Source organism: Solanum dulcamara, chromosome 6 (genome assembly GCF_947179165.1).
Source record: "Solanum dulcamara chromosome 6, daSolDulc1.2, whole genome shotgun sequence".
Lineage (NCBI taxonomy): Eukaryota > Viridiplantae > Streptophyta > Magnoliopsida > Solanales > Solanaceae > Solanum > Solanum dulcamara.
The window spans coordinates 75,509,488-75,523,839 of NC_077242.1; the positions used below are offsets into that span (position 1 = coordinate 75,509,488).

A 14,352-nucleotide genomic window follows, 5' to 3' on the forward strand; every position below is an offset into this window, starting at 1 on the left:
CACTAAAATGATTCGAATATATGAAAAAGAAGATCATAGAAGCCCAGTGAGAAGGTGTATGAGATTGAAAATGATAGATTTGATATGACACGACACAATTCCATTTCACCGAAGCTAGTGCTTATCATTAATTTCCATGGCTAGTGCTCATCATTAGTTGGTTTTATCTTTATTAGTTTTTAAAACAAAAATCAAATATCAATAATTGTTTGACCTCACTTAATTGGTGATAAATTCTTCACTAGCTTAATTGTTTGACCTAGCTATGAAGAACACTTAAACCTTGTTTAGATGGTTGTTAGATAATAATTTCTGGTTGATCATATTCCTAGAAAAAAGATACTTTCGAGTATTGTATTATATTGTTAGTCTAAATACAATGTTTGCTTTGATTGTTACTTAAATTTTATTGTATCGTATCGTTTAAATTCATCGTTAGATAACGACTAAAAGACCCATTTTGTGTAACGACCGATTTGGTGTGATAGCGTCATTACCTTATTATTTTCTTCTCATTTTGTCTTTACTTATTATTTAATAATTCTATTTTATCATTTACTCTACCTTTTCGTAGAAGCTCTGCCCCGTACCCTATAATAACTTGTAGGTTTATCATTCAAATTATGAATATGTGATTACGTAACGATGGAGAACGATACAATCTATCCAAATATTGTATTCATTAAAACAGTACGATACAATACAATACAATATAATACATTATGAAACAATACATAACACCCCTCCAAACAAAGTGTTAGAGCTAGGGGTTGTCCAGTTTTTCCCTTCTTTTGACTTGTACATATTCAGTTGATAAATAAAGAAAAAAATTACACGACAGAGCAAACTAAGTTCTTATATTTACCCGAAATAGCGATAGTTTAAAAGAACCAGGTTCTTACGCTCAAGAACAAGAACCTGGTTCCTTTTTAATACTTCTGTATTTTCTTCTTCTCGCTCTTCGTTCAGTCAAAAAGGCTTCGTTGATGAAAAGACATCTCTGAAATCCGCTCCTCAAATGGCATTATGTCAAGTCTCCCAATCTCATTTCTTGCACCCAATCTAGAGACTTGTATCCCCCTTCCCATCTGTGACCTTGCAGTTCTTTCTTCTACGGACGTTACATCACTCTGTTGCTTCAAGAATGGAAGCGTGGGAGAAGAAAGAGGAGAAAATCCTTCTCCAATCTGCTTTGTTAGTTGTCTTTCCATCATGAGCTCTCTTCTTACGTCAAACTCAGGCATTCTTCTACGAGCAATCTCTTCTGCAATAATCTTCTCTCTAATACTCTCCTTCTCGATCTCTCTCATAATTGCCTCACGCATATTGACGGGTTGGTGATGGATATGATCAAGCTTGTTTTCAAATTGAGGTGGCTCTACGTAGCCAGCTGAAAGTTGTGATAAACATAACAAGGAGCAGCAATGAGATTAACCACAATGTCTCCAAATGTACTTTACAGAGGCTTAACACATAACACAAACAAAACCCACAATCCCTTCCATCACTACAGAAATGTTCGTCAAACAGAGAAATAAAAAGAGCAAGAATCCTAGCTCCGCCTCGCATTTCTCTCATTGCATTTTCAACGTTAGATTTCCTGAATTGAATCCACATATTTACCAATTTTCCTGAAAACTCACCCTCTTTACTAAATAAGTATTGCCACTTTTCAATATAACAAACCACACAACAACACTAATACTACTCTCTGCCTTCTCACTTAACTACATTCTCATCGACAATAACCACAACGTTTCCAATGCACTTCACAAAGGCCAACTCAAAACACAAATAAAACCCAAAAATCCCTTCTGTCACTACAGAATTTTCCATTGAACAGAAAAATAATGCTAACACTATCTCCGCCTCCTCAATAAACTACATTCTGTCCAAAAAGTTATTTGGAGGAAGCTGGTGTGTAACAACATTGGCCTACCTAGATGGATTTTCGTTCTACAGCTAGCTGCTTTTGGAAGGCCCAATACATACAAGGAACAGTTTGTTTTAATGGGGTGTGACTACAACTCAGATGTGTCCACTTTGTGAGGTGGAGATGATACCATACATCATCTGTTTTTTGCTTGTAACGTTTCTTCCTGGGTGTGGCAGAAGTTGTTGTTATGGTGTGATATAAGGAGAACATCCATGAATTGAAATGATGAGCTTAAATGGGCTGACCAACATGCTAAAGGAAGAGATCCAAATGCTGAAATCAACAGAATGATGCTAGCTGCTATGTCTATTTTCTATGGAAAGAAAGAAATCTCAGGATCTTTCTAAATAAGAAGCAAGACTACTACTAGATTGATAAAGCAAGTGATCCAAGAAATCCACATCAAAGCAAGGAGTGTTTCCGAGCTCAATACTAGGCTTAAAGAACACAGCTTCAATCCTGTTTGATACAGTTTTTCTTAAGATATAACGGTCAAAACCACACCTAAACTATCGTTTTTTTCCGCGAGTTTTACACCCAACCATCAATAGTTTCATTTTCATGCCTGAACTATCACCATCTATGCATTAAAAACACATCTCAACTATCAGCTCCTCACTTTCCTATCTGAACTACCTTCTGTGTATTAAAACACACCTCAAATATACATTTTCCCCTTTTTGTACCTCTATCACCATTAATGTATTAAAACCAGACTTCAATTATTCACTTTTCCTAACTGAACTACCTTTTATGTATTAAAACACATATCAACCATACGTTGTTCCCTTTTTCCACCTGAACTATCACCATCTTTCAGGTAGAAAAAGGAAACAACAACTGATAATTGAGATATATTTCAATACATAGACGGTGATAATTCAGCTAGAAAAAGGAAACAAGTTATAGTTGGTGTGTGAAACTCGCGAAAAGATTTAGTTTTTCACCGTTAACTCTTTTCTTAGTGACAAATTTTGCTTAAAATAGTATTTGATGCATTTTCACTATAGAACTAATCATCAAACAGAAAAACACAACAAAACCCAAAATCCCTTACATCACTATAGAAACTATTCATCAAACAGAAAACAATAAAAAGAGAGAAAAATGGAGAGAAAAAAGAAGAGACCTCGAATGGCTTGTTGAGTGAAGTAAGTAGGAGTTGAAAAATGACTCATCGGAGGAGGAGGAGGAGGAGCTTGAGGTTGTTGTAGTTGTGGCAATCCTTCATCCACAGCTTTATGCTTATAATAATCCATCAAAATTCACTTCAATCCACACAATTAATCGAAAAACTTAGAATTTCATAATGCAGAAACAGAAATCAAGAGAGAGAGCCAAAAAGGTAGGGGGGTTTCTCCGCGAATGGTGCTTTTAACAAAGCGGGGCACCACCAAATGACGTAGCGCACTCAATGGAGCTGGTTCTTCCGCGAGTTCGAGTCTTCGGTATGAAATTATTTTAATAATAGTGTTTATTACAAATAAGGCTATATAAGGTGCGAATATAAAACAATCGAACTCAATAAGCCTATTAAACATCTAATAAAAAAAAAGGAACGCTTTAGATATTATAAGATTTATTTATAAAGAAATATTTATTAAGTCAAATTTTTTTTATTTTTGAGTTTAAACTCAAGACCAAAATTTCTTTTCACTATTTTATATTTATATTATAATATTAATAAATTATTTTTCAGGTCTTTAAAAAAACTTATGTTACCAAGATATAAGTTTATATTATAATATTAATAAATTATGTTTCAGGTCTTTAAAAAAACTTATGTTACCCTAGATAAAAGTTTGACTCTTGAGGCCAAAAATTATGCTACTTCTTGCTATAAAATAATGATTAGAAAGAAAATATGCTAGACAAATTAGAAAGTAAATATGCTAGACAAATATAGAACGAGATTAATATATTATTTAAATTAGTATACAAATATGCTAAATTGATTTTTTATTTATAAAAGAAAAAAAATTATGGATAAATTAATATGATGTTTGAGTTGCAATTTAAAAATTCACATAACAAATAACTCATCTAACCAATCTTACATAACTCTAATCAGTCGTCAAAACAACACCTAAGGACATAGTTGGTCCAGTTCATGACATATGAGACAAATATGACATGATTTCAACCCACTAAAAACATGATCTTAGATAAGAAGGTATGAAAATCGCGAATCAGGGTAGAATAGATAGTAGTGTGTTGTCGTCAGTGGTGGAACTAAGATTTTCGTCAAGGGTGTTCATACTTTAGGACAAGGAAAAAAAAGAGTCAAATATACCAAAATATCTTTTAATCTTATGGTCAGTGTTCAACTGTTCATACTTTAGGACAAAACAGAACTAAGAAATTTAAATAAAACACCTTTGTCAAGGCTTGAACCAAAGCCTTCTAGGTGAATTTGAACACCCTTAACCACTAATCTATTTTTCTTTACTATATCAAAGGTGTTTAACAATTAGTATATATCCAACATTAACAATATTTAACATATATACTCGCAAAAATTTTCCGACGAAGGTCGTTCATCTAACCACCCTTAATTAGGTGTAGCTCCACCCTTGATTGTCGCACTTTATACGAGAGAGGTAGGGGCTAGCCTCCTTTTTTCTGCTTCTCAATATTAGTAGTCGTATATTCTCTTATTCTTCAATATATGTCACTATTTGTTGTCTCATTTGCTTTGTATTTTTTTTTTTTGTTGTCATATTGATTTAGCAATCCTTCTTCGAAACCTTTTTTTTGAGCCGATGATTTATTGAAAACAATATTTCTACCCCACAAGGTTGAGGGTGAAATTAAATTTGCGTACATCTTATTTTTTCAATACCCCACTTATGAAACTATAATATTGAATATGTTATTGTAATAGAAGAATATTTAGTGGAGATGATAATTAAATTTTTAATTGAATAAAACTATAATAATCCAAGTAGAAAGATAAGGCACTATAAAGACTATAAGATCCTACATTTTAGTAAGTTTGAATCTTGAATAAATTATTTCCTTAAGACCAGGCAAAACCAAATTTCTTGTGCATATAGGAACTGAATTTATCACTTGGAAAATTCACTCTATGTCCAAAACATAAAAGTTTAATAAACTTTCTTTCCTAAATTTGTTATATAAAATAAAATATTTTAAAAATGTCTTCAACATGTGAAGTATTCTTGGAGATCTTGCTTGCAATCTTGATTCCACCTCTTGGAGTCTTCTTTAGACATGGTTGCTGCAGTGTAAGAACAACCTCCCCCCCTTAGTCTCTCATAGTTATTTTATTTTTTATTTTAAAACTTTATTATTGTTGATTCATGATCAAGAGCTCATTTGAACATCTTTCATTGAGAAATCATTATGTGTATCTAAAACTCTGATACTATGTATATATATGTCAAAAATTACTTTTTATATATACGCCAAATCTCGACCACTCTAAGTGAAACTTCTAATTTTGTTATTGTTCATGGAATGTATTTTTATGTTGCACCTAATGTGACTGAGTTACGTGATACATATATTGATGAGAAACAATAAGTGGCTGATTATTTATTTTTTTGGTTTTCAACTCAGTGTTAGGAGAGAATTTTTTTTATATCCAAGGCTCGAACTAGAGATATCTGGTTAAGGACGAAACATTTCAACCACTGCACCACAATCCATGTTGGTACAAGTGCCTAATTGAATTCACAAGCAAACATGTCAAATAATTTTGTTCACAATTTTTTTTAAATAAATTAAAAGAAATTCACTTTGAAACAATTTAATTTTAAGGTCCTGAGTTTATTTTCAAATGAAGTAATTTATAACCATACAAATATTTAAAAATTATTTTAGACTATAATTGTTTTTTCTTTTAAAAAATTTCTTACACTATAAATTTTGCTAATCACTTTGATTAATTCTGTGTTGTTGATTTTGCAGTGTGAACTCTTGATTTGCTTGATTTTGACCCTACTAGGTTATATTCCAGGGATAATTTATGTCATTTATGCAATTATTGTTCGTGATTAATAAACTAACTTTTTGTAACAAAAAATTCAGTCAACTAGAATCATGATAATAAAGAAAAAAAGAAGTTGATTGACCATCAATAAAACCAATCCAAGATAGTATACACGTGATTAAATATTTCACAAACACAATAATTTAAAACGAAAAACACTTTGAAATTCGATTTTTAAAAATGTCACTCCAACTTTTTTATCGTTAAGGCGCCGCAAAGTCTCTAAAGAAGAGATTCTAGTAATGTTTCAATAATATTAAGTTAGTGCATCAAATTTCTAGTTAGATGAACGTGTTTCTTTTTTAATAAATCTTACATGAAATATATTTAAATTAATCATGCGAGTATCGAATATTAGATGTAGAATCAAAATTTTGTTAATCACTTTGATTAATTATTATTATTTTATTATTTTTTTGCAGTGTGAATTCTTGATTTGCTTGATTTTAACCCTACTAGGTTATATTCCTGGAATTATTTATGCAATTTATGCAATTGTGGTTCGTGGTGATGATCAAGATGAAGAATGGAGTCCTCTTACTGCCTAATTATTATTATCTTTTTTATTTTATTTTATTTTGTTTTTAGATAATATTTAAACAATAATTCTAGATTACTTGATCTAGAAAATATTTTTTACACGATATGCTTTAATTTGTTCTTTAATTGCAAAAAACAATAAAAGCTTATCATGTTCCTATTTTTCATTGATTAGAATCAGACAACTCTACGTTGATGAGATTTTTATTTTTATTTTTTACTAAAATTTAAGTATCCACAAATAACACTACTAAAAAGATAGTCAACAATTGACTTATGAAGGTTGAATTTTTTAAAATCAAATTAAAATCGATTTAAAATTATAGGTCGAAAAATGTTGTTTGAAAAACGATAACCTTACACATGAACTTGTCATTCTTTTTTCAAAATTATATTTCTTTAAGTTTTGATGGATGAACTGTTAATCATATATTTTTATCTACTAGTTTCATAAATTTTTATGATAATTTAGAAATTAGTAGCACTAGCTAGGTCCACACAACTACTAAATATTTATTGTTGTTCATCAAATTTATTCATTAACATATTATTTATAAAATAGAGTCACAAGGCAAATTTAAATCTATATAGTATAAGATTCATCAAAAAGGAACTTCTTTTATCAAAAGTTAAAAAACTTTGTTCTCAAAAGTCAAATTCGAGGTTATTGATTAAATGAAAAGATTACATTCATTCCATCATATATGTTGATGATAATTAATAAAAATGTACATATTGAATAATAAAAATTTATGTCTTAATTAAGAATGACAATGAGGTGGTATGAGAGTGGACATGTTATAATATTTACAGTACGAAATTTTAAAAAAAATCAAGCTAGACAAAAGAGATTTGTGTGTTGAAGATTTAAATCTACAAAATTAAAATTAAAAATAGATGCAGTCAGTAGAAATAAATTTCTAAAGTAGAAGGTTGATAATTCAAAGGATATATGCGAGACAAGACAGATTAAAAATAAAAAAAATTGTTATGTAAAGCAAGTTAAAATTTTTGTAGATCTATTCAAATTTGAATAATATATACTTAAAATCAAAATGAATACAATACTATTAATTTTTACCAAAGATTTTTGCTTTATTTCTTAATATAGAAGAAAAAAACAGTCCTTCAAAATAACTTAATTAGTTTAAAAAATGATTATTCACACAAATAATTCAGAATCAATTTTTTTTAATATCTTTTGAGTTGAATCTATCATGCCAGAGAAGAGACTGTAATAAAAATTATAGCGATTGCGGTTAATTTTTGGGTTTCAAATTCAAAAATCCTAGAAGGATTTAGGAAATTTCTTTTGACAAGGTCAAGTCATTTTTCAAGACATTGAATATAAATATTAGTCATCAGAAATAATCCTTTTCTCGGTCATCAGTTTCTCAACACAAACAAATCCCCCCCACCCCACCCCCAACCCCAACCCCGCCCCACCCCTCTGTTGTCTTCAAGAATGGACTCAAGATGTGCAATTTTGTGTGAAGTTTTACTAGCAATATTTCTTCCTCCTCTTGGTGTTTGCCTTCGCCATGGTTGCTGCACTGTAAGAGATCCTCTCTTTTCCTTACTTATCCAAAAAATTTTTTGAAAAAGATACAAGTTTTTTTGCATATTTTTGGAAACTTTGACTTGGGTGATTTTCTTTTGGGGATGAACTGAAAAGGGTGTTTGACAATTGGGTTAATTGTTTAAAGGTGATTTAGTGATGTGGGTGAAAAAAAGATCCAATTTTGTTTTTTGTAATTTTTGTTAAACTTTGATTTGGGTGATTGTTATTTTAGGATGAACTGAAAAGGGTGTTTGAGAATTGAGTCAATTGTTTAAGGGGATTTAGTGATACAAACAACAACAAAAATATCCATTATTAGTCCTATAAAGTGGTATCTGGCAAAGATAGAGTAGACACAGACTTTATCCTTGTCTGAGGGTAGAGACTATATTCGATAGACTATATTTGATAGATCCTCGGCTCTATTTAGTGATGTGGATGAAAAAAAGATCCAATTTTTTTTGTAATTTTTGTTAAACTTTGATCTAGGTGATTGTTTTGGGGGATGAACTAAAAAGGGTGTTTGAGAATTGGGTTAATTGTTTAAGGGGACTTGGTGATACAACAACAAAAAAATAAATAAAAAAATACCCAGTGTAGTCTGGGAACTGACGAGGATAGAGTGTATGTAAACTTTATTCCATCTTGAGAGAGTTAGAGAGACTATTTTCGATAGTTTCTCTGCTCTATTGAGTGATGTTGATGAAAAAAGATTCAATTTTTTTTGTGATTTTTGTTCAACTTTGATTTGGGTGTTTGTTTTGGGGATGAATTAAAAAGGGTGTTTGAGAATTGGGTCAAATTGTTTTGGGATTTAGTGATATGGGTGTTCATTTATTTATGTTTTGGTAATTTTTTGCAGGTGGAGTTCTTGATTTGCTTGATTTTGACCATATTGGGCTATGTTCCTGGAATTATCTATGCTCTTTATGCAATCCTCTGTATTCAAAATGAACCACACTGCCATCATTACCACTCTCTTGCTTGATAGTATAATTCCTTTTTCATCTTTTTCATTTTACCTTGTTGATTACACCATTTGAGATTGTAATTCTTTGCTGGTAATTTAGACTTGTACCATTGGATGAATTGTACTCTATGTCACTTGATCTTTATCAACTTTGCAGTTTAAGTTTAAAGATTGAACCTTTATAACCTTTTGTTTTGAGGTGTTGTATTTAATTTCTGATGAGAATATCCTATATCAGACCAGGATAAGATCTCGAGAGTTCTTATATGACTTGGACAATCTTCCTCCCTTTGAGCTAGCTTGTGGGTATGAGTTAGACCCGGGGTCCGATGTGGGGGTTTGTAAATATACTCCTAGTCAATGTTTGTGCATCTTCTGGTCCCGACAGTGTAACTGTCTGGGTGTGAGGGGGTGATGAAAATATCCCTCATCGGATTAGGACAAGATCTCTGTGACTTCTTATATGAGTTGGCAATCTTTCTCCCTATAAAGACCTAATTTGACAATTTCTTAGTGTTTTGATTAGATTTTTAGTGTCAATCTATTGGAATTAAGGGTACATAAAAGATTCTATATTTTGTGTAGAGTGAGATCAAAGTTCTATCTAGAGAAGCTCCTAATTTAGCTATTTGCTTTGCATAATGATGGTATTGGTATGCCAAGCTTTCAATTGGTGCTGTTCTCTAAAGTGGGAAATTTTTTGGGTAGAAATTTAGTCATACATGTTTGTAGAAAATTTTGAGAAGTTATATTTGCATTCTTCATAGCATTGAATGCCACTCCAATCTTGAAAGGCATCTCAACATGAGTACTAGCCCACTTGGTTGGCGCTACCTGAACGTTTACCTTATTAATGAGGTTTGGATTTTCACCTTGTAATTGGCTCCGCTACTTTCCCTTCCCTACCCCCAAACACGAGTTGGAACAATTGGTGGGCTAGGCTTGGGCCGCATTAGCTTTTGGGTGACCTCGACCATTCTTCTAAATCGCGAAGCATTCTGCAACCCTCTTGTTCCACATTAAGGATGGAAGGAGTACTGGTGTTGTCGTCTAATGATCGAGGTACGAGTCTGATATATGTTAGTCGTCAATGAAGTTAGTTGAGAATCATGGAGTTTCATGTTTAAATTCTAGTAAAGATAAAAATATTAGGTGATTTTTTTTCCATGTGTCTTAGCTTTGATGAAATACACGCATGTTTGAAACGTTCCTAAAATTAGGCTCGACAACAAGTAGTGTGCATAAACCCCATTTAGAGATGGGGTGAGTACTGCACGAGCTGTTAAAATGCATGATTTTAGAAAGAAATGTGCAAAATTCTTAAATGTTGTATGTTGTTGTTGTCCCTCTATAAGGTGCCGGGCCCGGCCATAAATATTTTTGGGAAAAACTTGAAAAAAATTTGGGAATTAATGTTTGGCCATATAACTTGACAAATATATTTGGAAAACATTTCAAATTCTACAAGAAACTAGTATTTGGGCTAAGTTCTAATATTTGAAAATTTTTAAAAATTACCCCAAACTTTTATTTTTTTATAAAACACCGATCATTTGTTAATTCCAACTAATATTTATCTATCAACTTACTCCATTAACGTGACCAACCAACATAATTAAATAACATATCTATTAATAAAATAATAGTTTGCTACTACCTCCTTCGAAAAAGAATAACTTAGGTGACAAGATGGAAAAAAAAGAATAATTTATTTTTAATGCGATTAATGTATTGCTCATGTTCATATTGTCATTTTGTTGTTGTTTGTTGTTATTAATTATGTTATAAGTTTTTTTTTTAACGGAAAACATTTATTATAAAATGATAATATATATTTATGGGTATTTTTAATAATTTTTAAAACTTATGGATATAAAATAATATTTTTTTGAAACAGTTAAATATTCTTGAAAATGTTGTGGCCAAATGTATGGTAAAATTTCACCAAAAAATAACTTGTCAAAAATATTGAGGAATTTGGGGTCAAACGCTAGCTAAGTGTGGCGTCTTTGTAGGTACAAACAAGGCTCCCTCGATATGATGTAGACACACCTTAGGACTCTTTTAAATTTATTACTCTGATATTAAATTTGTTACGATTCTTTTTTTTTTTTAATGAATCATGTCGGTACCGGACATCTAGACATGTTTTACAAAATATTCAACACACACAATCTTCGAATTGAAACCATATGCAAACATTAAAACTTGACGTGAAATCTTAACTTTAAAATCTTGACTTCAAAAATTACATTTAAAATCTTTTTTTATTATTTTTTAAAAAAAATTAAGTTACTATGATCAATATAATGAATAATTCCTGCCCAATTATTGCTAGCATACATATTTGCCTTACATTCAGAATGTAATCAATAATTAGAAAACTAACTGCTTGTAATTGTATCAAATGAATATTAACAATATATTCTTAAGTTTTTAAACGACTACTGATTAAAATTTTGAGATTGAATAAGTCCGCCATTTCTTTTCAATTCTTAAATTATTTATTATTGTTCATCAAAATTAATCAATATAGGAGACACGGACATGTGACAGCTAGGTCATGTGTGAACAAAATAAAAAGAATTTATAAGTGTCCTAGTTTTATACACAAAACTCAAAAAAATTAAATGTCTTCATCCTTCATGAACATTATTGCTTTCTTTTTAATTTGGTCAACTTTAATATTTTATATTTAGAAACCATCTGTCGTGCATTTACAGGTGTGTCCTAGCAAGATAAAAAGGGTTAGATGTTTGAATTTTAATTATTAAGTACTTTTATTTGTTATGTGAGTTTGATTAGACATGCATTTTAAGAACGAAAGTGAGAAATATTTTTATAATTTATGATTTGAAACAAGAGATAAATATTTATTGGTAATAAATCATTTTATTATAATAATAACAGTAACAACATACCTAGTGAAATCTCACTATGTAGAGTCTGATAGAGAAGATGCTTTCGAAAGACTCTCAGCTCAAGTATATCAAGCCCAAGTAAAAGAAGAAGAAAGCGCAGACGTTAATAAAAAAATAGTGCAAAGTCTATAAGAAAAAATAATAATAACAACAAACAAAATAGTGTGATGATCTAAAAATAATACACAACATATACAAGTCTAAACCTACACATGGCAAGATAACATTTCACCTCTACTAAATTTCTATTCTAATACGCGACCTTCGCTATTCTTATCTAGAGTCATGTCCTCGATAATATGAAATTGCACCAAATCCTATCTAATCACCTCTTTCCAATACTTTTTTGGCCTACCTCTACTCCTCTAAGTACCCCTACAACCAACCTCGTACCTCTTCATTGGGCGTCAACGCACCTCCTTTGCATATGTCCAAACTATCTCAACCTCACTTTCTTCATTTTGTCCATTACGGTGGCCATTCCTATCTTCTCCCGAATTAATTGTGTCGCTCTTAAAATGTCAACACATCCACCTTAACATCATCGTCTCCGCAATATGCATCTTCTGAACATATGAATTCTACACTAAATCTGAACTATTTATGTAACGATAAAAATATATGTGAATCACTTTTATAATGAAAAATATAAATACTCTAAATCTTAAAAGTAAGGAGGATATTAAGCCCTTTTTCATATAAAATATATTATTTTTTTTTAAAAATAATTAAAAATTAAACTGCTCATGCAAATCTGGACAGATGGAGTAAAAAACTTAAAAAGTACTATGCCAAAGATATTTTGCATATAAATACAAGTCTATCAGAAAGATTGCAATCCACCAAGACTATCATTTTTCAACACCCCACACATTATTCAAATCAATAATGGAGATAACATGTGCACTTGTCTGTGAAATTCTACTAGCAATCTTGCTTCCTCCTCTTGGTGTTTGCCTCCGCAATGGTTGCTGCACTGTAAGATCCCCTTTTTAGTTTCTTTGATTTGGGTGATTGTTTTTGAGCATGAGCTGAAAAGGTTGTATGAGAATAGGGTCAATTTTTTAGGGGATTTAGTGATGTGGATGTTTTTTCTTCTTCTTGAAATTGCAAAAAAGATTCAATTTTTTTTTGTCATTTTTGTTTAAATCTTTGATTTGGGTGATTGTATTTGGGGATGAACTGAAAAGGGTGTTTGAGAATAGGTTGATTGTTTTAGGGATTTAGTGATGTGGGTGTTTTTTCTTCTTGAAATTGCAAAAAAGTTTCAATTTTTTTGTCATTTTTGTTTAAATCTTTGATTTGGTGATTGTATTTGGGGATGAACTGAAAAGGGTGTTTGAGAATAGGTTGATTGTTTTAGGGATTTAGTGATGTGGGTGTTTTTTCTTCTTCTTGAAATTGCAAAAAAGATTCAATTTTTTTGTCATTTTTGTTTAAATCTTTGATTTGGGTGATTGTATTTGGGGATGAACTGAAAAGGGTGTTTGAGAATAGGTTGATTGTTTTAGGGGATTTAGTGATGTGGGAATTTTTTTCTTCTTGAAATTGCAAAAAGATTATTTATGTTTTTATTTTTTGGTAAAACTTTGATTTGGGTGATTGTTTTGGGGATGAACTGAAAAGGGTGTCTGAGAATAGGGTTAATTATTCTGGGGAATTAGTGAAGTGGGTGTTTTTCTTTTTCTTGAAACTGCAAAAAGGTTCATTTTTTTTTCGTAATTTTTGTTTTAAAACTTTGACTTGGGTGATGGTTTTAGGGGATTTACTGATTCTTTTGTGATTTTTTTTTTCAGGTGGAGTTCTTGATTTGCTTGGTATTGACCATATTGGGTTATGTTCCTGGAATTATCTATGCTCTCTATGCAATCCTCTGTGTTGAACGTGAACCGCGAATGGATAATTATGACACTCTTGCTTGATCTTTGTTGACTATACCATTTCAGATTGTGTGCTTGTTCTGTTGTTTTGCTTGTAATTTATGCCTTTGTTGCTTGGACTCTCCAAAAATGCTGCAGTACATGTTGGATCTTTCAAAAATGCACTGTTTTTGAAGGATTTGGCACGTACTTGTGGGCATTTTCGAAGGGTCCTTTTGTCTCCAACTATGGATGTATTGTACTCTATGTCACTTGTTCTGAATCAACTCTTGCAGTTTAAGTGTTATGGATTAATAATTTATAGCCTTTTGTTCTGAGGTTTCTAATTTCTCAGTGTTTTGATTCTTACTTGAGCCGAGTTTCTATCAAAACAACTATTCTACTTTCACAAGGTAAGGTTGCATATACATTAGTACCCTTCCCAAACCCCACTTGTAGGATACTAGGGTTATGTTGTTGACGTACTATATAAAGTAATTCTTGAAACCTTGGCCAACTTTAAAGATATGTACAGTCTTGACTAACCAAA

General features: G+C 31.2%; 2 protein-coding genes across 2 annotated transcripts; one reads left to right on the forward strand and one right to left on the reverse strand.

Moving 5' to 3' along the window:
- Positions 1-699: 699 nt before the first annotated feature.
- LOC129891553 (uncharacterized) lies at positions 700-3,299 on the reverse strand. Its single transcript, XM_055966951.1, has 2 exons — positions 3,066-3,299; positions 700-1,390 (listed from the first exon to the last, which is right to left on the reverse strand). The coding sequence occupies exons 1-2, from the start codon at positions 3,193-3,195 to the stop codon at positions 966-968; spliced, it is 555 nt and encodes a 184-aa protein (XP_055822926.1). The 5' UTR covers positions 3,196-3,299; the 3' UTR covers positions 700-965.
- A 9,464-nt stretch (positions 3,300-12,763) lies between these two features.
- LOC129891554 (UPF0057 membrane protein At4g30660-like) lies at positions 12,764-14,149 on the forward strand. The gene is made up of 2 exons (XM_055966952.1): positions 12,764-12,921; positions 13,740-14,149. Exons 1-2 carry the CDS (start codon positions 12,832-12,834, stop codon positions 13,863-13,865), a joined length of 216 nt encoding a protein of 71 aa, XP_055822927.1. The 5' UTR covers positions 12,764-12,831; the 3' UTR covers positions 13,866-14,149.
- The last annotated feature ends 203 nt before the right edge of the window (positions 14,150-14,352 follow it).